The following is a 21998-nucleotide window of genomic DNA, read 5'->3' as shown; positions in this document are numbered from 1 at the left end:
TCTCGTTCGATTGTGTTCAGTGAACTCATTCCCTTAATGAGCACCTACATACCTGTCTTAGTGTCACTACACGAATGGTACGAGACTTTCCATCCTTCCAATTGAAACGAACATAGTATGTACCGGTCTATGCATTGTCAGTATCCCTCCGACAATCCTATAACCAGTAACCTTTTGGACATGATGGTTATGTGAAGAAGGTCTCTGTAGTCTAACATCATTAGATTACTTCTTCCATCAATCCATTGTCCATGGATTCACTATTTAGGACATATATCGTGTGTTGAGATAGTCCTAATTAGTATCTTTGCCATTTGAAGTACAAGAATCATCTATACATCCATTCATTGTCCTAAAAGGTTTCTTCCAAAGATTGACTTTGAGGGCATATTTCCAACACAATCCATACTCCAACACATATAATCCCGGTTGGAGAGACCATCCAAATTTCAAGTGGAGGGAGTCACAACAACCCAATCAACAATGAGGCTTTAGGCAACAACCCCTGGGCACCAAGCCATACGCACCTACACAAGCTCCTCCACAATCTGCTCCAAACACTTCAGGTAACACTTTGGATAATGACACACTTCTTAAGTTACTAACCAATTTGTCTCAAGGGCAAAAAAATCAAACCAAAGCAATGCAAAGCCAAGACAAAATGGTGGATCAACTAGAGAAACAAATTGGGCAGATTGCTGAATTTGTAGGACAGTTTCCAGACCAAGGAAGACTCCCTAGTTCCACCATTGCAAATCCAAAGGGAGGGTTTGAATCAGCCAAAGCAATCACCCTAAGAAGTGGCAAGGAGGTTGAGGCAGGTTCTTCATCAAAAACAGGTCACAAGGAGGATGAAATGTTGCAAATGGAAGAGAATGAAGCAAGTCCACCCACGGCAAAGATAGAAACATCCTTGCCGCAAGTTCCAATAGCACCAACACCACTCAATCTGTCCAACAAAGGTAAGAATGTGTCCAATTCGGGTTCTACTAATGTTATTCCTTTGAATATACCTTTTCCTCGTAGGTTCATGCAAACAAAGAACGAGGAAGCTGAAAAGGACATTCTAGATACATTTAGGAAAGTTCAAGTTAACATTCCACTCCTTGATGCAATCAAGCAAGTGCCAAGGTATGCCAAGTTTTTAAAAGAACTTTGCACAACTAGGAAAAGAATTTCGAACAAGGAGGTTGTAAAGGTAAGTGAAAATGTCTCAGCCATCTTACAACGTAAATTGCCCCCTAAATGCAAGGATCCGGGTAGTTTTACAATTTCTTGTGTTATTGGCAACAATCGTTTTGAACATGCCATGCTAGATTTAGGTGCATCTATTAATGCCATGCCTTACTCAATTTATGCATCTATGAACCTTGGTGAGTTGAAAAAGGATGGTGTGATTATTCAATTGGCCGATAGATCTAATGTCTATCCAAAAGGAGTTTTGGAAGATGTTTTGGTACAGGTAAATCAATTAATCTTTCCGGCGGATTTCTACGTCCTTGACATGGAAGACTTAGACCATTCTCCTACATTGCCCATCCTCCTTGGACGACCATTCATGAAAACTGCCCGAACTAAGATTGATGTGTACAATGGCACATTAACGATGGAATTTGATGGGGAAGTTATTAAGTTCAATATTTCTGAAACTATGAAGTTTCCTAATGATGATCATTCATGTTTTGCTATTGATATAGTTGATTCGTTGGCGCAGGGATATTTTGACGATTTGAAGGATGATGCACTTGAAAGAGTCATTACAAGAGGAATGGAAATCAAAACAGCAAGCCCTATGCTAACCCACGGCTCAAGTGATGAACTCTATGCCGTGGCCTTGTGTGAAGGACTCAATGCCGTGCCATGGTGTGGGGAACTAAGTGAAATGGTTGCTGCCCTTGAATCGTTGCCAAAGCATGTTGGTAAGCTTTCTAACTTTGAGTCAATTCCCGTTTCAACTGATAAAACATTTCCTTCAGTAATTCAGGCACCTACCCTTGAACTAAAACCATTACCAAGCCATTTGAAGTACGTTTACTTGGGGGAACAAGAGACCTTACCTGTCATTGTGTCATCATTCCTCACGACCCAAGAAGAAGAAAAACTTGTTCGTGTTTTGAAGGAGTTCAAATCTGTCATAGGTTAGACTTTGGCCGACATCAAGGGAATAAGCCCTACCACTTGCATGCATCGCATATTTCTTGAGGAGGGGGCCAAACCAACTAGAGAGGCTCAACGCCGTCTTAACCATCTAATGATGGAAGTTGTGAAAAAGAAGATTATCAAGCTACTTGATTGTGGAGTGATTTATCCCATCTCGGATAGCCATTGGGTCTCACCAATTCAATGTGTTCCAAAAAAGTCTGGCGTGACAGTGGTGAAAAATGAAGAGAATGAGCTCGTGCCTACTCGTGTCATAACAGGTTGGAGGGTTTGCATTGATTATAGGAAGCTCAATTCCACCACAAGGAAGTATCACTTTCCTTTGCCATTCATTGATCAAATGCTTAAAAGGTTAGCGGGTCATAAATTCTATTGTTTTCTTGATGGTTATTTTGGTTATAATCAAATTGTCATAGCACCCAAGGACCAAGAAAAAACCACTTTCACATGCCCTTTTGGTACATTTGCATATCGTCGCATGCCATTTGGTTTATGTAATGCACCTGCCACATTTCAAAGATGCATGATGAGCATATTTTCTGATTATGTTGAGAAAATTATTGAAGTTTTTATGGATGATTTTAGTGTTTTTGGTGACTCTTTTGATGGTTGTTTGCATAATCTCAGTTTGATCTTAAAACGATGCGTTGAAACTAACCTTGTTCTCAATTGGGAAAAATGTCATTTCATGGTTAAACAAGGTATAGTTTTGGGTCATATAATTTCTGAACATGGGATTGAGGTAGATAAGTCTAAAGTAGATCTTGTACGTCACTTACCCTCTCCAACTTCGGTTAGAGAGGTTCGTTCTTTTCTTGGGCATGCAGGGTTCTATAGAAGATTTGTCAAGGACTTTTCAAAGCTTGCACAACCCCTTTGCCGTCTCCTTCAAAAGGATGCACCATTTGACTTCAACAAGGCATGTGAGGAAGCATTCAACCACATCAAAACCTTGCTACCTCGGCACCAATCATCATTCCACCAGATTGGACCATTCCCTTTGAGCTCATGTGTGATGCATCGGATTATGCAATTGGGGCTGTTTTGGGTCAAAGGAAAAACAAGCTGCCACATGTTATTTATTATGCTTCTCGTACCTTAAATGATGCTCAATTAAATTATTCAACAACTGAGAAAGAGCTCTTGGCTGTTGTCTTTGCATTAGATAAGTTTAGATCATATTTAATTGGCACTAAAGTTATTGTTTTCACTGACCATGCAGCCTTGAAGTACTTGTTCACAAAGAAAGAAGCTAAACCTAGACTCATTCGTTGGATGCTTCTACTTCAAGAGTTTGATATCGAAATTAAGGACAAAAAGGGGAGTGACAATGTAGTTGCCGACCATCTAAGCAGGTTGGTGCGTGAAGAGGAGGCTCTTCCCATCTCTGAAACGTTTCCAGATGAACAACTCTTGTCCATTAAGGTAAGTGAGCCTTGGTATACAGATTTGGTGAATTATTTGGTGACTAAACAAGTTTCTAGCACCCTAAACAAATTCCAACGTGATAAACTTAAGAAGGATGCTAGATTTTATGTTTGGGATAACCCATACTTGTGGAAATATTGCCCAGATCAGATTATAAGAAGATGTGTGCATGAATCAGATTTTCATTCCATTTTAAGTTTTTGTCACACATATGCATGTGGGGGTCATTTTGGCACCCAAAGGACAACTTTTAAGGTTCTTGAATGTTGTTTTTATTGGCCTACTTTGTTTTAAGATGCTAGAACATTTTGTTTAACGTGTGATCGCTGCCAAAGGACAGGTAATATAGGCCAAAAAGATCAAATGCCGCAGGTACCCATCTTTGTTGTTGAAATCTTTGATGTTTGGGGTATTGATTTTATGGGTCCTTTCCCTACTTCTTTTGGTTTTACGTACATTTTACTTGCAGTTGATTATGTGTTGAAGTGGGTGGAAGCCAAAGCCACCCGAACTAACGATTCTAGAGTTGTTGCAGATTTTGTTAAATCTAACATTTTCTCTAGATTTGGGATGCCTAGAGTGCTAATAAGTGATGGTGGGTCTCATTTTTGCAACTGCACCAATGAGGCGCTGCTCAAAAAGTACAATGTGATGCATAAGGTTTCCACACCTTATCACCCCCAAACAAGTGGCCGAAGTTTCGAATAGAGAAATCAAGCAAATCTTGGAAAAGACCGTTAGGCCAAATAGAAAATATTGGAGCTTGCGTTTGGAGGATGCATTGTGGGCGTATAGAACGGCTTACAAAATGCCCATTGGTATGTCCCCATTTCGGCTAGTCTATGGCAAGCCATGCCATCTACTCGTGGAACTTGAACACAAGGCACATTGGGCGGTCAAAACCTTCAATATGGATGTGGACACGGCTGGAAATCATAGAAAGCTCCAATTGAACGAGCTTGATGAGATTGGGCATGATGCTTATGAGAATGCCCGGATTTACAAAGAGAAGACCAATGCGTTCCATGACAAGATGATTAGAGGCAAAACATTTTCCATTGGGCAGAAAGTGTTGCTATTTAACTCCCGTCTTCGTTTATTCCCAGGTAAGTTACGTTCTAAGTGGGTTGGTCCATTTGTTATCACTAATGTTTTTGTGCATGGTGCAGTCCAAATACAAAGTTTGAAAACTGGACAAGAATTCAAGGTGAATGGACATCGATTGAAGCCTTACTATGAGAACTTTGTTGAGCATGTCGTGGAGGAGATCCCACTGCATGCCGTGGGCTCCAATGGGGGAATGAACATGTTCTTCGTCCGGCTGCAAGACGTTAAAGCAAGTGCTACTTGGGAGGCAACCCATGCATTCAACAAAGGAAGCCTTAGGAATCACTCCAATTCCAGATCTGCATTCCTAAAACCCTTCTCTTTGTTGTTGTTTCTAATCTGCCCTGTTTAGTTATTTAAGTTGTTGTTTGTTGGTTTCTTTGTGTTTTGTGTAACTTTATGCTTGAAACATTGAGGACAATGTTTGATTTAAGTATGGGGGGCAACTAAGTGTTTTTTATGCAAATTCGTGGGATTTTATCACCCATTACTTATGGACTTGTTCCTTGCTGTTTTTAAGTGTTTTTAAGCTGTTTTGGAGTGTTTTAGTGTGTTTTGACTTAAAAATCCGAAAATCTCATAAAAATTTGAAAATTTGTTTAGAAAAAACCCAAAAAGAGTTGTTTTTGTGTGTTTGTTTGCGTCTTAGGGTACCTTCCAACACAATGATGAGGATTTGGTTTGTAATTACATGGCTATTAAAGAGAGTGGTTAACATGGATGAAAGTTTGATTTACTCTTTGTTTATGCTTGGTTGTGGTTATAACTTATGAATTAACATGTAATCATAAAGGAAAAATCAGTTTTTGTAACATTCTTGAAGGAAGGAACTCAAATTAACGCTACAACCTTGTGAGATTTGAGCCTAAACATTTATTTGGAAAGTTGATAATCTGTGCATTATTGTTTTCTAAAGTCGTTGCATGATCTCATTATTCTTTGCTTGGTTACTACTTAGAAGGCGTTTCATTATTTAGTTCCAAATGCTAAAACTCATGCTCATTTCATTCAAAGCATGGTATTGATTTGCATAACACATATTCAAGATGAAGTTGTGTAGTGACCACCACCACAGCCAAATTGCCGTGTATCCTACTTCATTATATGTTTAAGTTAACCCCATTGAGCCTTGTTAGCCTACATTCTTTGTTAACCCACGTTATCCTCACCTAGCCTAGATTATGACCATCCATACCCTTGTTCTTGAAGCATAGTAAAGCATGATTCAAATTGATTTCCTTTTGATTAATGTATGGCAGAAAACAAGTGTGGGGGAAGTGTTTCTCATGTGAGTTAGTGTGCCATAGGTATGGGTAGAAAGAAATGAAAAGAAAAATTCGTGAAAAGAAAGAAAGAAAAAAAGAAAAGTGTGAAAAGTATGAAAAAAAAAAGTTGAAAAGATGTGAAAAAGAGTTCTAAAGTATTGTTTGTTGAAGGAAGGGTCCAACAAGTTGAATTTGACCCTAAGAGTTGTTTAAATCTTCCCTTTATGTCTAAAAGTGATTTCTGCATTCTAAAGTGAATTCTAAGTTTTGATTTCATTGCTTTGCTTGCTATTGCTTAAAGAACCTTTGTTTATCCCTTACCTTTCTTTGTTAGCCAACACCCTTAGCCCCGTTACAACCCTTGACTTCAATCTTGAGTGTTGTGTATTTCAATTTGTGGAGTTTGAATTTGGTATGAGCATATAGTGTCACTGGTTCTCGCATCTAAGTAATAGCATTCCATTCATGAGATCATATTTAAACATGCTTATTAACTCTAGAAATTGCTTCCTTTGTTATACATATATGTGAGCGTTCGTTTTCATGTTTACATCAATCTTCTCACATATAACTAGTATAGGGTGTGTAGTTAGAAAATCTAAGTGAAAATTGAGTGCATACCTTGTAAGGAATTGAGGGCATTCTCTAAGGCATGTTACTACATTCAAAACATTGTTTTAATTGGTTAATTGTGCACTAGGAAGTGGTGACTATGATTAAGTATGTGCTTAAGTGTGAAGATGACTAAAATATGTGGGGATGATGATTTTTAACATGTCATGTGCATTGGAAATCCCTGAGGCAAACGTTCGAAGGTTTAGGTTGTGTTTTGTTTGTTATGTTTCGTTTTGTTTTCTTGAGTTCGTTTTGTTTTGCTCGAGGACTAGCAAACGCTAAGTGTGAAGGAATTTGATAGGAGCATTTTTATGCGACTAAGTTGGCTTGTTCTTGTGCATTTATGTTGTGTTTCCTTAGTTATTTTAGTGTTTAAAGTCACTTTTGTGTGTTTTCAAATTCTAAGGGCAAAGTATGCAATTTGGTGCCTTTTGGAGCAAAATTGGGCTTGGAATGATTATCACATGCTTGGAGCAAAAGGAATGGACATAATTGAAGATTTGATGAAGTAAGGATTCCTAATCAACGAAGGATTCCTAATTGAAGATGGATTCCTACTCACATGAGGATTCCTAGAAGAACAAGGATTCCTACTCCAACAAGGATTCCTACTTGAAGTAGGAAAGTTAAGCTAAGGTTTCCTATTTTGGTTTGACCTTTCCTAATTCTAAAAGTCCTTATGTTCCAGCCACTTTGAAGACTTCATATGCATTATAGGACACAAAACAAAGGCCCTAGAACCCTTATGGACCTTTGCCGCACCTTTCCCTTTCTCACCATCCTTTGCCGTGCAAAAGAACCCTTTTCCCTTCAATTTTAGGACACTTTACCTTCCCTAAAACATATGCCGCACCTCCCTTGACCTTTCCTCTTCCTTGCCGTGCAAGGGAGAGGGTTCTTTCCTATTTCCTTGCATTAAAACACATTCCTTTTGTGTTTTATGCCCTTGCCGCACCTATTAGTCAATTTCCTTTAAGTTTCTGATTTGATTTCCTATTTCTAGAAGCTTTTGACTTAATTTCTATTTACCTAAATAACCTAGGGTTTTAATTCCTGAAATCCTTTAAATAAACTTCCTTTTTGCAGCCACAAACGAGCCATTCACCCCCATTCACGCCAGAAACCATTCAACCTTCCTTGCCGTGCCCATCCTTCATCAATTTCCATAGTTTCTGACCCAAACACTTCTTGCCGCACCATACATCCATCCTAAACACAATTCTATACTTCTACACCATCCATAACCCCCAAAACTCACCACCAACCCTTGTGCCACAACAAAGAGGAAATAGGAGAGCCCTTGGACGTGCTTGCCATTCGATTTAGGATTGCTGGAACGTTTTAGGTGTAATTTTTCTTTTGCTTTCAATGTTTCAATTCACTAATCTTTGTTTTATGAGTATGAGGAACTAAACCCCTCTTAGTTAGGGGGGATTCGAAACCATGTACATACTTGCAATATGAATTGATTACCTTCAGTTGTGATTTCATAAGTTGTGGATTCAATTTGTTTAAATGTTTGATTGATAACTTATTTGTGTATGTTTATTAAGAGTGCACGCTTAGTTTTCATGCATGAATATGATGCTAGAGTATAAGGGAGTTTCACCTAATAGTTACAAACTTATATTCACAAGTAGCGGAGGTCGCTTATAAACGATCGCGTTAAATGAATTCTTGGCACTAGTTTCATGCTCATCATAGTAACGAATGTCTCGTCAATACTTATAGTTTTCATGATGCTTAATGATTTTTTATTGTATCTTTATTGTGCTTTTCATGTAAAGAACTTTTGAAGAATGCTTTGAATTGTTGTATGCGTTTTCCCATCCAATTCAATAACTTAAGGAGAACTTGAAGGTTAATTTAAGCGGACCTAATTAACCTAGGGTGTTGAGTTTCATGATTTATTGAAAGAACAACTGAAAATTGGTTTATGTGCAAGTGTGTCGTGTGTGGAGAAGAACCCTCTAGCTAGCCTTCCATCCATAGTTTCATCCAAATTCGTTTTAAAAATCTGTTTTAGTTACAATCTGTTTTCATTGTTTTCAAATTCGTCAAAACCAAATCCCCCATTATTTTAAAGTGTTAGATTAGTTAGAAATCAATTTAGTTTGTGTTTTTAAGTGTTTTGATTCAAGTTATAACCCAAATTCGTCCAAGTTTGTGTTAGAGTTCAAAACTGCCCATAAGGTGTTTTTAAGGCAGTTCTGAGTGTTTTTGTGCTGTTTTGAGTCTTTTGGTTTGTTTTAGTGTTTTAGAGTTTAGTTTTGCATTCTTTGAGTCTAGTTTAGTGTTTTAAACTTTGTTTTACGTTTTTGAGTCAATTTCAAGTGTTTTAGCAATCCCTCCTAATCCCCGGTCTAGAACGATCCCTATTTACATACTTTACTACAATTGATAAAAATATGGTTTAATTTGTGTGCTTATATATTTCGCATCATGAAGGCGCTGCAGTCAAATTTATAGTGGTTTTCTAAGTTTCATTTTTTTCTTTCTAAAAAATATTTAATACTATTGATTCTACTTGGGTGCTTTTTCTGGGTGTTGCAAGAACACCAATGTGTGCATTTCTGGGTTTTCTAAGTTTCAATTTTTTTTCTATATTTAATCGTTGATGTTGCAAGTACACCAATGGATGCTTTTTTGGGTGCACTTTCATATACACCTGCCACCAAGCTGGAATTAGTAGGAGGAGGAGGGATGAAGTTGGGATCCTCGCGGGCTCGTTAATGTTCTCAAAGGTTTTTGCCTTGCATGCTAAGGCCCAACACCCCTCGCGAGCTGAGTCCCTTATGACTTTCATGTTTTATTTAAACTACATACTAATAAAACACGGTTTGTCAATCAAAAACTAATAAAATTACTACTATACTCTTTAATCTAAACTACATATTAATAAAACACTATTTGTCAACAAAAAAACTAATAAAATTACTAGTATACCCTTTAATACAAAACTAAAAGAAGATATTAGAAAAAAAACAAAGTGGGCATTGAAGTAATTTTGTACAAACAAGTTTTTACTTTTTCTTGAAAAACCTCACAATTGTGTCACTTTATCAATACCCTCTAATCTCATTCTCTCTCTTTCCTAACTTACAAACCCTATTTTGTTAGGATGCTTGCAAACCTGTTAAAAACAAATAACTCCTCTCATAAAAAAACTAGAAAGCAAACATTTAAAAAACAAAAAAAATATATTTTTCAGCACACAGAGTGTGGCCTTTGCTAGTAAAAATAAAAAAACCAAACCGAAAAAACAGAATAATAATCCAACCAAACTAAATCGAATAGAACAGTAATTTTAATTTGATTTTTTATTTAAAAAAAAAAACCGAACCAGCCGAAAACGTCATATGCCAATTGACAGACACCCCTTGACTCGGCATCATTAAATCCTCATATAAATGGGGCGGAAACCTACACTGTAGTACACACGCAGCGTTTTCAAGACTTGCCCGCAATTGCTTTCGTCGGCGTTCGCAACCACAACTGTCATCCCCCCTAAAACCCTAACTCCCACCAAACGAATGTCGGAATGAAACAGTACAAAACCCTGCAGCTACTCTTTTGGCCTCAATTTTACACCTTTGCCACTGACACAGTGACACTCTCCTCTCTCTTGTCCCCCCTCCATCAGTAATCTATTGAAAGGAAAGGAAGGGAAAGGAGAGGAGTTTTGTTTTGGTGAGATCGGAGGGAGTGATGGTGATGGCTGAGAATGAAGTTGGGGATGACCAGAGGGACCTCAACGTCAATGGCGGCGGGCCCAAGTCCCCATGGAGGACTCCGGTCTCCCTTGATGCTCCCGTAATGGCCGCCGAATCCTGGCCTGCTCTGGCCGATGCCCACAGGCCCAAGAGTCTGGATGCTGCTGCAAAGCCGCCAGCTGCGCAGCCGTCTCCCCTGCCCGCGCCTGCGCAGGTAATTCCAATGAAGCTGTTTGGTACTTGTTTGAAATGTGTAAAATTATAATGTACGGAACATGCATTGCGAACTCATCAATCTTTACTTTCCGAGAAGAAATTTGAATAATTAACGTATGAAACTATCAAACTGTTTTGGAAATCCTCAAAGTATGGAGGAGACCTCCAATTATTCCTGTGGAGCTTGCAGCCATAACTGATGCAGCTGTACTCCCATTGCTGCTTTCGCCCCAGCACCCATCGAAAGAATAGTATAATTTTGAATAAAGGAACTAGAGAGTATAATCTTGTTTAATAAGAAATAAAATTTCCTACATGTATGTTTATCTAACCACCTGAACTGAATGAAGTCGAAAAGAAAAATGAAGAAATTGGGTCCCTAGGGAATTAATAGATTGCTGTTCTAAACCAACGTTTTACAAATGAATCCCAAATGCTTCTGTTCTTGATTTCGACTTTTGCAGTAGATATATGTTTTATCTAATCCTTTATCCTGTTGATAAAATTTGCAGTAATCAATATAACCATTATTGTGGAAATGTTGCCTTCAAGGTGATTATTGTTTAAGGAAAAGAAAAATGTTGGAGCGTCACCAATTTCATTTAAATATTTGTATGTATGTAATGTATGCAATATTGATTAATAATTATACATGTATATGTATTACAAACATACATATGTTTAAACCATGTATCTGAAATGGTCACATTGTGGAATTCCCACGAAAAAAGTTCTTCTAAATAGACTGCTGAATAAGAATTTTGCTTTGTCTTCAAACTGGCACATCATGCTTTAATCTCTCTCTCTCTCTCTTTCTCTCTCTCTCTCCAGCCACCCCTGGTTAATTTATTAGAATATATTCTTGTGCTATGTTAGGAATGCCTTGATCTCTTTTGACACTGGAATTATACAGCAGTGAAGCATGTCTTGCTTCAGGGTTATTGTTTCCTATTTTGTTTTTGCATTAGATAGTAATGTCATGCTTCAGGGTTATTGTTTCCTATTTTGTTTTGGCATTAGATAGTTCTTCTCTCGTAAAGTGATTTTACAATTTGTCAAGGAACTGTAATAGAAGAATTGAACCTTTTGTTATTTTGGTCCTGTTGTTGACATGTCTAGAGAGACATAAAAATTAATTAATAGTATTTGGAGGGGGGTTTTTGGAATTTTTTATGCTAGGGCCTGTGACCTGTTCATCAAAATTGATACCTTATTCTTTGAAAAAAGAAAGAGAAATTTTGTACATGCTAAAAGAAAGAGAAATTTCGTACATGCTACTTCTGTTCATCTAGTTGCTAACTGTATTTGACTTTATATGTTCTGCTTTGTCATCCAGGGATTAGTCATGCAGAAGTTGAATGAATCTGGAAACTCTAACGCTTCGCACAAGCATTCATCATCACATCACGAAAAAGGTCCTAGGCGCAACACAAATGCTGCACCTCTTTTTCCAGTACCCGTACCCTACCATCAACAATCGCTTCCTACTGTTTTTCATACCATGGTACAACCCTACATTCCGGCTTCTGGGTATGCTTACCAGCCATACGCTGGACCCATTCCAAGTGTTGGGAATCATATGGTAAAATCTGGATTCGAGACCCCAGTGCAAAATTTTGTGCAACCAGTTCAACCTCAGCCACGAAATAATCCGAATGCTTATGGTGTCAATTTTTCTACTAGAAGACCCAATATGCAAGAACCCGGTGGCCCTTGGAATCATACTTGGCATCAACAGCGAGCATTCAACCCCAGAGAGAACATTCCTGTGCAACAGGGTGTTGGACCTAGGCCTTTCTTAAGACCTCAGCTTTTTGGTCCAGCCCCAAGGTTCATGGTTGGCCCAAGCATTCCTGGTAGTTCTATCATACCGGTGCTGAGCTGTCTTATTTTGGTTTCAGTTATAGTTTTTTTATTTCTATGCAATTTTCTATTTCTCCATTGGTATTTTGACTATTTCCAGTGTCAGCAATATACTTGAATTTTGCTTTTCTAAAAAAGGAGAAATCAGTATCTTGAATGAATCTCCTAACAATCGAGCGGTTGCTGCTTCTTTATTTTGCATTTATGAACAATATTTTTTATTGTATATATGCGTTGTTCAGGATTAGATTCTTTCCACAATGATTTATCTCAATTACACAGGACCTGCACCCATATGCTATCTTCCAGTTCCACCGCTTTCCGCAATTAGGGGACCTCATCCTCCTAGCTTTGTGCCACATCCTTTAAATCCAGGGGCTCCATTACCGCCCTCAAAAACACATACATTGTCGTTGAGGGACAATATTATAAAGCAAATAGAGTATTATTTCAGGTAATTTGTTTAAGAAAGTCTTTTATCTTGCCAATCTCGGTGTTTGTGCACTGCTTGCAAGCTAGTGCATATATGTGTTTGCATTGTACTGTTGAGAAAGCTTTCCTTTTTAGCATAATTATATAAACTATGGTGGTATTCCTCTTCACTTGTAAGTGAGAGGTCTTAGGTTCGAATCTCGTAGATGGAGAATTCGATACCAAATTAGGTTGCCCATTGTGTGGCTTAGCCGAAATCCCCCCTCCCTTTATTGTAAAATATATCGTTGTTCTCAAAAGGAGAAATAGAAGCTAAAAAAGCTATTCATTTGTTGTTGACTGAGATTCTGTATTCGTTCAATCGTAAAGATGTAATATCAAAAGAAGTTTTCTTAGAAGAATTTTTACAATCTTGATAGATTTCTTATCTTTCCAATTTTTTTTATTATTCAAAGCTACAAAAGGAAACTTATAAACCAAAATGTAATAGTCTGGAAGAATAGAACGGCTGATACGAAAAGATAACCTTAAAGATGATCATATCTTTCCAACGTGCCTTCGATATCAATGTATGTTATCCCAATGCTTTAATTAGAGAACCCATTATTGAGCATTTTGAACTTTATTGTACCGCATGGCATGATTGTTAAGTTTTAACGCATGGAAGGAAGTTTTGTCAATAATGAAATCACACATTCTCAACCCTCTCTACACAGAGTAGTGAAAATTCCTAAGGAAAGAATTTGATAGTTTATATTTCACAGGTCTTCTAAATTGGTGAAGCACTGAAGCATATAAGATACCTCAACTAATGGTATTTAATCCGGGTTTTAGGATATATGTTGATAAATTGAAATATAATCAAGCTGCACCTTCTTCTTTTTTGTTTTGCTTAGTTTGTTAGCCGCTGTATGTAAGGGTAAAATTATCACTAAATTTTAGATGACTTAATAAAGTTATCTTTGCAATAGGGCTATAACCGATTTTCACACACAATGACAGGGAGTAATCTCTTAAATAGTGGTATAGATGATACAAATATTTCTTTTATTATTAATTAACTCTTAATCTTTCTTTGGCAGTGATGAAAATCTAAAGAAAGACCGTTACTTAATTTCATTCATGGATGACCAAGGATGGGTCCCAATAACCACCATTGCTGAATTTAAAAGGGTATGTTTTGGTATCATAGTAGATATTGCAGAAGCTAAGGTAATACATGCTGATCCAGTTTTGCTTTTGGTCAGCTGTGTGATCTATTAGATTAGTTAATCTGTCTTCCTGTTTTGTAGCTGACAATAACGTGAATAAGCTATATTTTGATATTGTGTGTTATAGGTTAAGAAAATGTGTACAGACATAGCATTCATCATTGACTCGCTGCTGGGTTCAACTACTGTAGAAGTGCAGGTTAATCTTCTTTCTTCTCTTTGGTATTTTAATATAGCATGTCCTAATATTTTTATGGAATGACAACCAAATTTTGCGGTCTATTGTTTGCTAGCATGGAATCTCTCTTTCTCTCCTTTCTTTTTTCTCTAATTTATATTCTTGTAGTATCCAACTTTTTCTTCCCTTCTCTTCGTCCCTCTTCCAACCTTCAGTGGCATAGTTAATAAAACTTAAGTATATTCATAGTTAGTCTGATTTCTCTGACCTGCATAAATTGTTTAAGTTCTCTTCTCCTATGTTAACAGGCTAGATATAATGTCTTTGCTGAAAAATCTTCCTTTACTGGTTTTCAAATTCAACAACCTTTTAGGTTTGCTTATGTTTCACTTTGCTTGATTTCAGATTTTTATTTTGTGTTTTAATTTGTGTGCTTATTATACTTCTTGGTTCTCTTTTTCCTGTCTATATTTATGCCTGTGAAGATGTGTAGGAGAGGAATGTCATTATATTCATAAGAAAATAATTGATATGATGTATTTAGATGCAAATCAGTATTAAGATTGGATCTTAAAATCTGGATTCTGAACAGATGGTCATTTGAAAGCATCGCCATCATTCATGTCTTGATACATTAACAATTTCATTTGATGGAGATATTATGTTTAGTAACCCCACAGTAGGTTAGAGAATACTCTCCCTATATATCAAAGAATTATTACGGTTTTGTAACTGGAAAAAAAAGGATTGATGTGGAGTTTGAATTGGTATGTTATTTGTTATTACCTTTGTACTAATAATTTCTTATTGTAAATTTGTAAGTCTGCTTTTATTTCTTCCTAGTTTGTGCCTTTCTATTGTTTGAGATGCTGCATTTGACTTTGATTGGCCACTTGTGTTATCTGGCACAGCATTGTAAATTATTCAGAGAAATTGGGAAATATGTTGACAAGTTATGAAAGTTTTTGAAATGCATTGCATCTTTTTTTTTTTTTTTTTTTTTTTTTTCTTGACATGCACTTGAGTTGTTTCGTCTTTGTAGGCTAACAAGATACGAAGACGTGATGAGTGGTCGAAGTGGATTGCAGATTCTGTAGACTCAATGTTAACATCCAAGCTGCAAACTCACATGGTTCAAGTTGAAGATAGATATATCAATGCTCCTGAGAATAGCACGAGCAATGATAGAATGAAAGCTTTCGAAGAAAAGGTAGAAGTTTTATCAGATGGAAAAAAATTGATGTCGTGCATGCCATCAACCACCATACCTGGCATTGATGATGTTCAAGTTGATAGCGGATCACTAGCATCTGCTGATTATAATAGTGCTTTAAGTGCAAAGTTGACTTCCAAATCAAATTGCAAGTCCTCAGATCCCGAAATGGATAATTACTTAGACCGCCCATACCACTCAGAGGGAATTGAAACTGTAAGATATGATGATGATGGGACTGAAGGCATGCCTTCAGATATGGATATGAAGAATCTTGCAATGTCTAACGATTTTGCAAACACATTTATGCTTGATGAAGAGCTAGAGCTTGAGCAGAAAATAATAAAGGATGATCATTCTCCTATTAGAAGGTATTAAACTTTTTTTTTTTATTTATTTATTTTTTTTTTTATTTTTGTGCATTTGATTGATGCATTTACAATGTCTTTCTAGTTTCCTTTATCTCTTGACTCTTTACAGTTTCAACAAACCAAAAACAGCATCTCTATCTCTGTTCAAACCCTTACTCCACCCTTTGGGCTATAGTGCAAAAAGTCACCCGTACCCATGAGAACTATAAGCACTATGGATTTGGGCCCCCAATAGATTTCGTGGGGTACTTAGTGATGAAGAAATAACCCAACATTGGTTAAATATGATTTGAGGTAATAGGAAATCTACCTGATTGAATGCAAATATCATCTTAATTGTTCCATACTTCCAAGTAGGTCTAAACTCATATTGTAAAGCCAAATTGAGAAAGGGGCACCAATCACCATGTTATTTTTTTCTTCCCAGTTTTGGGAAATGGGGTGTGCTTGTGGTGAGATCAATGTTTTAAAAGGTTCGCCCCAAGGTGCGCCTAGGTGTCCTCTGAGGCTGGGTGTGAGGGTTGTCGCCTTTGTTTTGAGGGAGTGGGCGGAAGGCGTCGCCGGAGCCACCTAGGCGCGCCTCAAGGGCTTTTTTTTTTAAATATATTTTTATTTTTATTTTTATTTTTACTCCCAAACCCAAATTTTGGGTAGGTTTTAACTGCCTCATACCTTTTCCTTGCACTATCGTCTCTCTGCCTTTTTTTTCTTCTGATTTTTATTTTTTTAATATAATGGATGTGTGTTCTGTCTGCGTGCATTGTTATATGTGTGCTCATTGTGCTTTTCATCTCCTATTTTATATATATATATATATATATGTGTGTGTGTGTGTGTGTGTGTGTGTATTTATAATATATGTGTGTGCTCAAGGTGATTATTAATTAATAATCTTTTTTTTTAATATAATATATGTGTATGCTCATTGTATATATTACAAAATTTAGGTCCTGTGAGGCTTCGCCTCACGCCTAGGCGAGGCTATCCCTTGGACGCCTCGCCCACACCTCACACTTTTAATACGTTGGGTGAGATTCATTTTCACAGTAGGTGGCATTTTTTTAGTAGTGTTTTTATTGTATTTTGAAAAATTGTGTTGGAAGCCTTGTGATCTGCATTCACATGGCTCTGTGCGAGTGCTCATATATTTCCCTCGCTTATTTCTTTCTTTCTTTGTTGGTGGACTAAAACTGGTCGTTGAACTTGAGCTTTCTCTTTAAATTGGAGGCTAAGAATTCAGGCTTATCCTGGCTAGGCATTCTTGCTTCAGTAGCGTTACAATACTATGTCATGCGGTTGAATATGCATATGAGCTTACTACTTGTTGTATGTTTTCATATGACAGTGTTGGCCCAAGGATTGATGATGAAGATGATGAGATTCTAGTCAATGATCAGGACGTACAGAGACTTGTAATTGTCACCCAGGTATGCCACTAAGTAACAAAAAGTGTCTTGAAACTATGTTTTTAGCAAGGAAAGGTCCTTTGATATTTTTATACTTTTCTTTGATTAGTTTTTGCAGTTAAATGAGACTTTAATTTCATGTCTGTAGCATTTTGATAAGTAGTCATTTCTTTGTTTTCTGTGCAGAATAGTAGAGTAGGTAAAGGATCAAAACATGATGATAAAGAATCAAAAACCATTTCCAATGAGCTAGCGTCTGCTATAAACGATGGGCTTTACTTCTATGAGCAGGTTGGGAATATTCCTATGGAGTTTGTTAATTACTATGCTGCACTAACCTGGCTCCTAACATATATTCAATTAGCAGGAACTGAAAACCAAGCGACCAAACCATAAAAAGTACAGCACCAGCCATGAAAATAGAGATGCAAACTCAAGATTTTCAAGCGTTTCCAAAGTCTTTTCAAAATTAAAGCCCAGCGAAATATCTGGCAGTAGTAATGGCATTGAAGAGTCTGGAAGTGTTAATGCACGGAAGAAGCAAAATAGACTCTCCCAAAATCAGCAGCCGTCCCATAGACAGCGATTCTTCTCAAGCAACTTCAAAAATTATGGAACTGGTTGGAACAATCTAGGAATCATATCAGAAAGTCCACCAAGTCACTCTGTTGGCTTTTTCTTTAGTTCCACGCCTCCTGAAACTCATGGGTTAGTTGAAATGGATGGAATTTGGTTTTGGATTTGTTTCTTCAGCAGAGCAATTCTTTAGTGATTTAGAAGTTTGTTGTTCTTGCTTTTGGGATGAGTAATTGTAATTAATAAAACTTAGAATCAAGGGCTAAGCTAATGTGATGTCTAAGCATATTAGCTCTTATCATTCCAAGAAGCTAATCCAAATATAAATTTTTTATTTTACAGACCAAGATCTTCAAAAGTGAGAGTTTCCCCTCATGGGTTTCTCTCAGGCAGTAGTCCACCGGTGGGTTCTGTGCCAAAGTCATTTCCACCGTTTCAGCACCCAAGTCATCAGCTTCTGGAAGAAAATGGTTTTAAACAGCAGAAGTAAGGGATGTAATTTTGATGCTCTTGTGCATGTGTGATAGGTAGAGAGCGAGAGATAGAGATATATTGATGTGTGTGTGTGTGTGTACATATATATATATATATATATATAGAGAGAGAGAGAGAGAGAGAGAGAGAGAGAGAGAGAGTAATTTTGTTTACTTACATGGCTGCCCTTCCTGTTAGGTACCTCAAGTATCATAACCGGTGCCTAAATGACAGGAAGAAGTTGGGAATTGGTTGCAGTGAGGTGGTCTTTTATCTGAACTCCTAGTGTCATATTAATTGCATTTTTTTCCATGGGTTGAAAGCTTTAATTTGTGATCAAATTGCCTGATTTTGATTTCCTTTTCTTATGAACTTAATCCCACAAGTTTTATATCTTTATCCTCTGTTCTTGAATGATTTTCTAAATTGATTTATTGAATATACTCATCGAAATTTGGAACCCACATCCACTTAATTGTTGCATATTTATGCTTGTATGAGTATGTGACAACTGTTTCTATTTGCAATTATATATTAGGCAGTTAAAATAAATATACAGTATTAAATATGGTGGATAAAGGTCTGGATTTGTGGGGTTCGTATTTTATCTATAATGCTTTATATTTGTAGTATCAGAAACTGATGACTTTTTGCATCACATTTGGATGCACTAGATTTGTTGGTCCATGCCCGAAGTATACAAATGGGACTTTCACGTCTCTTCGTTATGCCATTTTGTCTAACATAAAATTATCCGGTTTTTATGCATCGTCTTTTTTCAATGTCCATATAAAAAATTCCAGTTTCATGATTCACAGTTATTTACAGTGAAATGTGTGCCTTGTTTCTTCCCATGCAGGAAATGAATACTCTGTATAGATTTTGGTGTTATTTTCTTAGAAACATGTTCAACTCTTCAATGTATGATGAGTTCCGAAATTATGCACTTGAAGATGCTACTGCTGGTTATAATTATGGAGTAGAGTGCCTCTTCAGGTTCTATAGGTTAGTGAGAAAATTGTGGTCGTTTCCCATTTTAGTCATATTTGCAATCCCCTCTTGAATTTTCAGCTTTACTTGTGTTTTCAGTTATATAATACTAATGTGTGTGTGTGGGCGGGTGCGCGTGTGCGTATTCTTGTTTCTTGTTTCAGTTATGGTTTGGAGAAAGATTTTAGAGAGGACTTGTACAAGGACTTTGAACAGCTCACTCTTGACTTTTACCATAAAGGCAATCTCTATGGCCTGGAAAAATATTGGTAATTATTTTTCCTGTTTCTTTATGAGGCTGCTTTTTCTTAGCTTCTTTACAAAAATAAAACCAAATAAATAAATACCTAAAAATTAAATTTTCTAGTTGAAATTTGACCATGGTGTTCTATTACAGTTGATAGGATTTTGATTAATTTCTTGAACCCTTGTGCCGTAGAATATTGGTTTCCTAAATTTGTAATTAGGCTATAATGTGATGAGAAGAGTTATGTTGATTCTTTCATAATTTGTATATGCATTACTTGTATAAATTCGTCCAAGATGGAGAAGGATACAGAAAACGGGGGTTTTCACCATCCTAGCTTGGTATTAGACCGGAGTTTAGTGAAGGTAGTTTAGGGTTTACCTTATGGCTTGGTTTAGATGTAATAGTTCACTGGGTGCTGCCTTTCCTCCCTATCATTTCTGCCAATTATTGAAATTTTTTTTGCCTTGGAATTTCATTTTGTACCGACCCTAAGCCTATACCATCACTCCGAGACTCAACCTTCAACTGGCTGGCTGAGGACTCTAACGCCACAAGGTTGTCGTTTATTTGCTGAATATCTACTACATCATGTATTTCAATAACCCAGATGGCCGGTTAATTCTGACAACTACTCATGTACGTGTGGGGTTGTTTGTTTTGAATTTTTTATTTAAAATAATATTAATTTACTATTTTGTCTCTTCTAAATTAAATTGTTTTCTCCAATAATTTTAAGTAGGAGGGCTATTTTTTGGTGTATATTCATTATTCTTTCATATTTATGTTTTCCCATCCTTCTAGTGTAATGTACTCCCAAGTGCATGTCTTATGAATCGAATGTCATCGAAATTTCCTTAGTTTTATATCCCTTTTCTGGTTCTTAGCCCAATCCCTTTTATTCCCCTCTGTATTCCCTATAAGGTGTTTGGGTTTTGCTACTATATCCATGTCCCACACTGGGGTTTTTTGGATCCCTCTTCCGTTAAGTATGTAGGTTACTGCAAAATTTTTATGGTTCTCCCAAGTTTCAGATACTTCAGGCTTCTTAACCGTTAGATCTTGATTTTTGTGGTATTTATCAAAGATCTAATGGTAACAAGTCTGGAGCACCATAGAAAATCCCATGTCACGGATATGGATGTTATTGATACTTGATTCCCAATGCATTTTCTCATTCTGATAGTTGGATTTACGGTGACGCAGAAGGTAGACGGTTTCGTTGAGAGCTATGAAGCTAGGCCAGTGGCTAGTAGCCTAATAGGATGAATTATTTGAACTAGTGGCTGAGATCAATACTGTCCGGGTTTTACTATCCTCGAATACAACATACCATATTGAAGCAATCTATGAGGTAGTATGGATGTGACCAGGGTGTCTGATTAGAATTTATTACTTAAAGCCTATTGTAGGTATTTTGCAGAAATTGGCAATGATACAAAAGAATACGACCTTTAGTTTGGAGGATATACGGAAGGCCCACGTTCACCTATATGTATGATAAGTTCATTTAACAAAGCTAAACTAAATTATGAATACTAAATGACATTTATTCTCGTTTAGAGGTCATAGAGTTGAAGATGTTTATTAGGTAAATTTCATGTATCACTTGGTTGAACTGATTACTGTTTTGAGTTTTAGACAATCTGGTAGTAATCCTCATGTCATCCAATCTTTGCATGTAAATGGCTTTGTATAAACTTGAATTCCTTGTGCATGTTGCAGGGCTTTTCATCATTATCGTCAACAAGGGGATCAGAAAGAGTCTCTAATGAAACATTCGGAATTGGATCGGTTGCTCAGGGAAGTATACTGTCGCTTGGAGGACTTCCGTGCCAAAGAGAGCCACTGCCATGAAGAGAGGAGTCATTAGTAGCCAGTAGTTACTAGTAAGTAATGCCTATAATCAATCCAATTCTGTCAGTCAGTCAGTTTGCAGCTTCTGGTTTGGAGGCAAAGAAAGGAGACGATTTCCGTACGTTGTGTTAAATGGGTTTTACGCCTTGTGAGGGAGGGCCGCCGGCTGCTCAGTTTTTTGCTCAGGGATTTTCTGGCTCCTGGCTCTATCTTTTATTGGAGTTATCTGCAAGCCTGAGAAGGGTGCCTCTGTTTTTTTCTGTCATTTCTGCCCTCTGGATTGCAACTTGTACATAGGAAAGAAGAATTTTGTTTAGAAAAATACAAGAGAGATGAAAAAAGAAACCCATAAGAAACGGAAGTTGTAGTTTAGACCTTGGGAAAATTGACCAATAAGAGACTAAAATTGAATTTTGCTTTTGTCCCCTGCATCTTATAATTTTTTTTTTTTTTTTTTATTGTTATCTGATTTTCTTCATATATTTATGGGTGTTTAAAAATTTAAGTGAAGTCAAAGTGTCCCTGCCTCTGGGAACCTGGTGGATGATCAACTGGAAGGGCGTTGCGAACTTTGCGTCCGGACGGTCGTGATCTATCGAGCCCATGTGTAAATCCGGGTTGTTGTGACCTTGTGCAATTCAAAATTTTTATATTTTTTTATTTAGTGGGTATGTTT

General features: G+C 37.0%; 2 protein-coding genes across 2 annotated transcripts; both read left to right on the top strand.

Moving 5' to 3' along the window:
- Positions 1 to 661: 661 nt before the first annotated feature.
- LOC139189486 (uncharacterized) lies at positions 662 to 4296 on the top strand. Its single transcript, XM_070808443.1, has 3 exons — positions 662 to 2138; positions 3383 to 3585; positions 3961 to 4296. The coding sequence occupies exons 1-3, from the start codon at positions 662 to 664 to the stop codon at positions 4294 to 4296; spliced, it is 2016 nt and encodes a 671-aa protein (XP_070664544.1).
- A 5680-nt stretch (positions 4297 to 9976) lies between these two features.
- LOC103401569 (la-related protein 1A-like) lies at positions 9977 to 21736 on the top strand. Its single transcript, XM_029088756.2, has 14 exons — positions 9977 to 10502; positions 11841 to 12360; positions 12650 to 12821; positions 13882 to 13972; positions 14138 to 14209; positions 15231 to 15772; positions 17118 to 17199; positions 17365 to 17469; positions 17546 to 17886; positions 18097 to 18240; positions 18427 to 18490; positions 19088 to 19233; positions 19383 to 19487; positions 21191 to 21736. Exons 1-14 carry the CDS (start codon positions 10284 to 10286, stop codon positions 21336 to 21338), a joined length of 2751 nt encoding a protein of 916 aa, XP_028944589.1. The 5' UTR covers positions 9977 to 10283; the 3' UTR covers positions 21339 to 21736.
- The last annotated feature ends 262 nt before the right edge of the window (positions 21737 to 21998 follow it).

This window comes from Malus domestica, chromosome 11 (assembly GCF_042453785.1).
Source record: "Malus domestica chromosome 11, GDT2T_hap1".
Taxonomy (NCBI): Eukaryota; Viridiplantae; Streptophyta; class Magnoliopsida; order Rosales; family Rosaceae; genus Malus; species Malus domestica.
This window is presented reverse-complemented; position numbering and strand designations above follow the sequence as displayed.

Bases quoted from the DNA above. Each gene is read 5' to 3' on its own strand.
- LOC139189486 (XM_070808443.1), top strand. From the start codon at position 662: ATGGTGGATCAACTAGAGAAACAAATTGGGCAGATTGCTGAATTTGTA. The intron at 2,139-3,382 runs GTTAGACTTTGG...CTGACCATGCAG, and splicing joins GGAGTTCAAATCTGTCATAG to CCTTGAAGTACTTGTTCACA. The intron at 3,586-3,960 runs GTAAGTGAGCCT...CAAATGCCGCAG, and splicing joins AACAACTCTTGTCCATTAAG to GTACCCATCTTTGTTGTTGA.
- LOC103401569 (XM_029088756.2), top strand. From the start codon at position 10,284: ATGGTGATGGCTGAGAATGAAGTTGGGGATGACCAGAGGGACCTCAAC. The intron at 12,361-12,649 runs GTAGTTCTATCA...TCAATTACACAG, and splicing joins GGTTGGCCCAAGCATTCCTG to GACCTGCACCCATATGCTAT. The intron at 17,470-17,545 runs GTTGGGAATATT...TTCAATTAGCAG, and splicing joins GGCTTTACTTCTATGAGCAG to GAACTGAAAACCAAGCGACC.